Source organism: Hakea prostrata, chromosome 6, assembly GCF_041222555.1.
Source record: "Hakea prostrata isolate BN-2017 chromosome 6, UWA_Hpros_2, whole genome shotgun sequence".
Classification (NCBI taxonomy): domain Eukaryota; kingdom Viridiplantae; phylum Streptophyta; class Magnoliopsida; order Proteales; family Proteaceae; genus Hakea; species Hakea prostrata.
Window position 1 is genome coordinate 16,989,207 of NC_142605.1, and position 7,136 is coordinate 16,996,342.

The 7,136-nt window shown below is 38.0% G+C and overlaps 1 protein-coding gene across 1 annotated transcript; it reads left to right on the forward strand.

The window, feature by feature from the left end:
• Nucleotides 1-5,921: 5,921 nt before the first annotated feature.
• LOC149012381 (F-box protein CPR1-like) lies at nucleotides 5,922-6,809 on the forward strand. Its single transcript, XM_089157591.1, has one exon. The coding sequence runs from the start codon at nucleotides 5,922-5,924 to the stop codon at nucleotides 6,807-6,809; it is 888 nt and encodes a 295-aa protein (XP_089013717.1).
• Nucleotides 6,810-7,136: the final 327 nt, after the last annotated feature.

Genomic DNA, 7,136 nt, shown 5'->3' on the forward strand with positions numbered 1-7,136 from the left:
GGACCCACAAATCCCAAGTCTATAAGATTGCATAGATTTAAATTTCCTCTAAACTTTGTACATTTTCTGATCGACACCGGACTTCCACCTCTTACTTCAGATTGATCAAGTACATCATTTAGGTCTCCCACTACTAAATATGGGTAATGATATAAATTCAATATAGTAGCCAAATCCTCCCACCCTTCATTTCGATTGGATTCAATGGGGCTGGCATACATAGCCACAAGACCCCACCTATTATTATTGACAGTATCCAAAATTTCAACAAAAAGAAATTGGGTATGTGTATGAATAAGAGATACTTATAACTTGTATTGAATAAAATGAACCAAATGCCTCCTGATAGCCCAACTGCATCGCTTTTAAAATGACGCACACCCTTAATTTAGTTATGACACGCTCCGCCTTCTCTCCACTTATTCGAGGTTCCATAATAATAACACAATCAGGATTATGCTTTTGTCTATAATGCTTAAGAGTGGTGGCAAATGCTTTATTGCCCGCTCCCCTTGAATTCCATGCAAAAACCTTCATAAAGAAACTTGATATGGGTTTTGGTTACCATCATTCATCACCACATCATTCCCAAGGGACTGGTCTTGTCCTTCATTAAGCATCAGTGTTTCGACCACAATTTCCTCCATATCGTCAACTTCATCAGGCGGTTTACCTTGTTCAGGTAAGAGAGCAAGAGAGCAAAATGAGTGGTTACTTTTTTCAAAGCAATTTCCACTTCTCCCACCCATTAGATTAGGATCAAAATTCTCCACATCCTCTTTTTCTCCTATTTGGTCCTGCCTCTGAAGTTCCTTCTCATTTACAACTTCTTTAGTCAAATTTGTTATCATATTACTTGCCTTCTGTAACTCCAATGGTAAAGAGTAGTTAATCACATGTTGTCCACTTGACGGCAGCCTTGTACTTTTTGAATTCTCTTCAATATCCTGTCTAGTCTCTAACACACCTCTTTGATTATGATTTCGAGGAGCCATCACGTTTCTACCCTCTCTTTGATGTGTGATACGTTGCCACGTGGCCGCAACACGAGTTGTACTAGTTTCCATGTTGGGTACTACTTCCTGATCTTCTTGGGAAACCATTGCAAGTGCTGCAAATCTAGAACATGATCCCACTCCATTAACTTTATTTCCGTCTTCCGTACCACTCTGGCCTCCTCTTTCCCTTTCGCCATTTTTCTCTCCGACATTATCAGAAGGGGTTCGGCGATTGTCTTTTCTAAATTTTGTTTTCTGCACATGTAACCACGGACCATATGTATCTGTTGGTGCCCTCTTTGCCTCAGAATTTTTAATGGTTTCAAACGCCTTTTGTGCAACCCCTTTGGATTCAGGCGCTGGTACATCTTCCTCTCCGCCATAGAAACTAGAACATTGTTCTTTATGATGGCCATATCTTCCACAATCATAGCACAACAAATTCATTGACTCATAGTGAATTTGGTGAACACGGCCTTTGAGTCTAAACTTGGACAACAAGGGTTTGGATAAATCAATCTCGACACAGACCGGCGCATACTTACCGCGGACAGCTTGGGCTGTTGTTGAATCGATTTTAATTACCTTTCCTACTCGGTTACCCAGTCTAATCAAGAATCGAGTATCAAAATACTCTATGGATACTCTAGGGAAACGCACCCATACCGCCATTTTCTGCAGCACTTCTTCCTCAGGGTTGAAATCCGGTTGCCATCTCTTACCCAAGGACCATCAACTAGGGCTCTTTGAAAATCTTCTTTGAAAGCGAATTTTGTAATATAATAATCATTGCCAATGTCAATAAGGTCCAACGCTCCTGTAGGTTTCCATAGGGCTGATAATCTACCGGACAAAAACTTAAAACCCACCGTTTTTCCTACCAGTTAACAATCAAGGTCTGCTGCCATGGTTTCCGCAATCTTTCTTTTTCTTTTTCTTTTTTGGACAAGGTAATACTAGGGCATAAAGCATCATCATCCTTCTCACCATCATCCTCATTCTCATCATCCATGTCCCATTCAGAATCGGGTTGGTTCAAAAATCCATCATCGTTGAAACCGTCAATCTCCTCAGTCTCCATACCCTCTTCTTGGCTAGGGCTAGGATAATTTCTAGTTACCATCTCTGCATAAGATCGTTGCACCTCCACGGGTGGAAGATTTACATTTGCTCCACGACCTCACTTAACTTTCTTATTGCTTCGTTGCATCTGGTCAATTTCCTCTTTCGATGCTCCATTCAAATTTGTTTCAGCAATCGCATCTCCCGCAGCCAATCTTTCCATGAGGATCGTGGATTCTGGCCAGATGTTTTAGGGCTTCTGATAGTCGAACCAAGCACTCCTTGGACAATAATCGATGAGGATGGTGGATTCTTTCCAGAGATTTTAGCGATTCTGAGAGTCGAACAAACCCAGAATAATCTCCTATGTCGATAATCGATGAGGATAGTGGATTCTTCCCAGATGATTTAGGGCTTCTGAGAGTCGAACCAGAATCTCTTTCTCGAGGATTTGATGCTTTAATTTACCTATATCTTGTTGAAAAAAAAAATACCATTATCAATAATTTACATATTTTTGTCAAATATATGTGGGCCCCACAAAATATATGTAGGCGTATTCCTTAATATAATAAAATAATGGGAACCAACGGGGGTTGGTCCAAGTGGTAAGCAGCTTGGTTCGCTTAAGCAAGGTTCCGGTATCGAATCCTTGTAGATGCAAAAAATCCCCGCTGGGAGGCTCACCCACCACAGCCAGGTGTGCGACGCGGGTCGAACCATTGGTTTATAAACCGGGGTTGGCAAACCAAAAATACTAAATTACCTATTAAAATAATTATTAAAAACTAAAATACCGTAGTCAAAACCCAAATTATCTTTAATTATTAAAAGCCCAACATACCTTTTTTTTAATAATTTTTATCAAACAATTAAGAAAACCCAAAATAGTAGTACGTGTTTAATTTTATCAACATACCCTTTTTTTTTTTTTTTTAATTGCATTTTTAATTTTACTTGATAGTAGTACTTTTTTTTTTAATTGTTTGATAAAAATTATTAAAAAAAAGGTATGTTGGGCTTTTAATAATTAAAGATAATTTGGGTTTCGACTACGGTATTTTAGTTTTTAATAATTATTTTAATTGAGGGTAATAAGTACTTTAACTGTTACGGTGATTACGGTAATTTAGGATTTAAATTAAAAAATATTTTAACCAAGGGTAGTTTGGGGTTTTAGAAAAATATTTAACGGTAAAAGTTAAATTTAACTGAAAACGTTAACAGAGTGGAGGTAAGTGATATTATCCAATTAAGAGGGGGTGTAAGTGCTATTTGTCCAGCTAAGAGGGGAGGTAAGTGATATTTACCCTAAAATAATGCATAGGTAGGATCCTAATGGGTCTTATAAGGGCTTACACAATATGTGTGGCGAAAAAGCATTGGTGCTTTCCCAATCTGAACTTTTATTATTCGCCCCTCCCCTACTATTGAATCTTGGTTCCGCCCCTGCCCGGCTGTATTATTGAATTCTTACCACCATACAACACCAATAAGATACATTACTTGATCGTCGGAAAAATTCCATAGCTTTGTAGAGAATCCTAGCCAACAATCAATGTGACACACTGTTAGACACTTATGTCTTATTTATAAATTAAGATGGTGAGCATTAAGAAAATTTAAAAATGAACCCGAATTATGAAAAGCTAATGGATCTTTTTGGTAATATGACTCTACATTTTGATTAGAATCTTGAGATTTTATAACTGTTAGAAGATTCAAAATAACAGCAAACCATATTTTAGAGAAATTCAAAATTTAAATTTACTATAAGATCATACAACAGTCACAAGAAATCAATCATGAAATAAGAAATTTGGAGAATATTTTATAACATGAAAATTTTCTCTGACACCCCAATTAAGTCTGGTTGGCAACCGATTAAGTTCAACTAGAAGCCCGAATAAGACCGAGTTAGAGTAACCTAATTGTGGCCAAGACCGACATGGTCTAAAACATAACTGGGCCGATTATTAAATAGGTCATAGAAGGCCTAACCTTTTTAGACTGATAAGCCTAACTAGGCCAGATTGAGACCGCTTGACTGGACGAATTGCCAACTCTAGTAGTAGTAGGGGTTGTGGTGCTGATATCAGGACTTCTACCATAAAGGTAAGGTGGTGACAGAAAAGAAGAGAAGCGCATAAAAATCCAATCGAAGACAAAAGAACTTTTTCTTTTCTTGGTAAGAAGGCGAGGGAATTTTTTAAATTTTTTTGGTAATAGGCGAGGGAAACTTACCACCTCAAGGCTCAAGCAAGGAACGAAGTATCGTTCATTTCGCCCGGTTCACTGGGTAGCAAACCGGGCGATAGAGATTTCGCTGCCTAGTTTTTCAAATTTCAAAAATCAAAATAAGTCTGCGTTGCAATTACCTATGTAACATAAATATAAAATTGATAAAAATAATGAAAGAAATGATTACAAAAGATTCGAGTATCATGTAATAAATGTAAAGTTGAAAAAGTATAAAAATAATATAAAAAATTCTTACAAAAAGTACAAAACATCATTCAGTCATGTAAAAATAATAATATAATAATAATATAACTCTCTCTCTCCCACCTTCGTCAGTCGTCATCCCTAACGTCTCCGGCTATCTCTGCAAGTATTTTTTTCTCAAGGGCAAGCTTTCTCTCTCTCCTTTTCTCTTTCTTTCTCACGGCACTCTCTCTCCTTTTCTCTTTCTGTCTCATGGCACTCTCTCTCCTTTTCTCTTTCTTTCTCACGGCAACGCACAGTCGGAGATGGCCGGCGGCGATAATCGGCGAAATCTAACTCATCTCGTTTCGGAGCAAAATTTCGGTTGGCTCAGTAGCGAAACCAGCAAATTTCGCCGGAAAATAGTTCCATGGGCTCAAGGCCATCTATGTACTTGCTGGAAGACGACCCCATAATTAACATATTTCTACCTTTTTACAGATATATATCTCCCGGTAGATAATATCGAACCCCATAAACAAAGATACAAAGACTTTCACCAAAAACCCTTTTTGCCTAAACCACCTAAAACCCTAAACCAGAATAGAACAAGAAATTTTTTTTTTTTTTTTTTTGGTGAAGTAACAAGAAACTTTTAAAAGAGGAGGAAAAGGAGAATCAAAATAGAAGAAGGCGAGAAAAGGGAGAGACGTGAACGTAAGTAACTCAGTTTCCATGTCCAAATATGAATCCAATCCCTCGGTTAAGAGTCTTAAGACTCAAGAGGAAAGTTTGTGATTATTACTTGTTTTTCAATCCGTCAGGGAATTCGAAACCTGTAACAACCCCTATCATTCAGGTAGTCTAATCCATCTCAAACTCTATCACCAACTAACTCACAAACAACTTCACCAAAAAAAAAAAAAAAAAAAAAAAAAAAAAAAAACTAACTCACAAACAAACGACTCGCAGCAATCAAGAGTTTGGGCGTGGGGGTCTTCCCAAAACCTAAACCTAATTCTTTCTGTTTATAAGAAGAGAATCATCGATAACCAGACGGAAGCTTAGAAACTAGAGGAGTTACATGAGGAGGAAGAAAGAACAGTCAACCGGTATGATGGAAGAGATCCCGTCAGAACTGTCAACTGATATAATAGAAGAAATCCTTTCGAGACTACCGGTTAAGTCCCTGATGCGATTCAGGTGTGTATCCAAACATTTGCAAAATTTATTTACGGATCCTGGTTTCATTATTAAACACATGGATCGATTAACTGAGAAAAACCCAACCCCAACTCACATCCTTGAAGTACATTGCGGTTCTATTTACTCCTCAAAGATTGAATCCAACAGCAAATTCCAGTTACACAATAAGGGATGGAAAATCCCACTGGCTCAATTTAATTTCCAAGCTTCATGCAATGGTTTGGTTTGCGTATGCGTAGAGACTTATACAATCCAGCTACCAGAGAATCCCTTCTACTTCCAAAAGGTCCCAAGCAATACCTGTTCAATCTTGATCCAGTTTACGGGATGGGCGTTAATCCCATTACCAAGGAACATAAAGTGGTGATGATTAATTACGGTCTCAACGGCGAAACATCAGTCAAGATATATACAGTTGGTGATGGTTCTCATAGGTGGAGACGGATCCCTCATTCTTTTCCTTTCCTTGTTGATTATCCATTTCAGAATTCATCTGTATGTGTGAATGAATCTATTCACTGGGTGGCTGGACGAAGGGGAAAGCAATTTTTATCCCACGTTTCCTATAATTTAATAGTCTCTTTTGATTTATACCAAGAAGCGTTCCAAGAGATGTCGCTGCCTTTCTATCAGCCAGATATGAAGCTTTGCCATGGGTATTTGGGAGGGTGCCTCTCTGTATCTACTAAATTCCCAATGGAAGACTTAATCGACTTGTGGGTGATGAAAGAATATGGAGTGAGGGAGTCCTGGGCCAAAGTTTTTAAGATGAAATTGTGTGTGCCTGAAGCGATTTACACTGTGTTTATATCTTCAAGAGGATTTCTGAAGGAAGGTCGTGAAATTCTACTGATGACTGATAAAACAGAGCCAATTTTGTATAACCCAGAGACACAGAAGATGACAAAATTTAGAATTAGGCAAAGCTACAACCTCCAGCCTCGCTGTTTCAACTACATTGTTGGTTATGTGGAGACCCTGGTTTCTCTTAAGATTGGAAGAAGTGGGAGTATACCTAGAAAAAGAAAAAAAGAAGCTAGGGGGAATTCTGTTGATCCTGTTGCAGAAAGGCCATGCCGAACAAGAAGAAGGCCTGTCAAACTACAAGATTACGTGTGATCATTGATGAATCATTGTAGGGAAAAATGGCAAATTTTGTCAGGTTTTCCAAGTACTTGTTGGGAAAGGGAATCATTCAAATTGTAAGAGAAGCATTATAAATATGCTGTAAGTTGAGGGATAAAGCTTGAATCAAATTAACTCTTCTTCTCCATTCTTGTTCTAGGAGGTGCCACTTTCAAAGCTGGATTAATTATCCCCCTTCGGGTTTCTGAATTTTGAACTCCTGCTTTATACGTAATAAATCATTCAGGTGGCACAAAGTTTTTGTATTCATCATATTTTATATTTTGAACAATTCTCTAGCGTTATCTCAAATAGTTATTG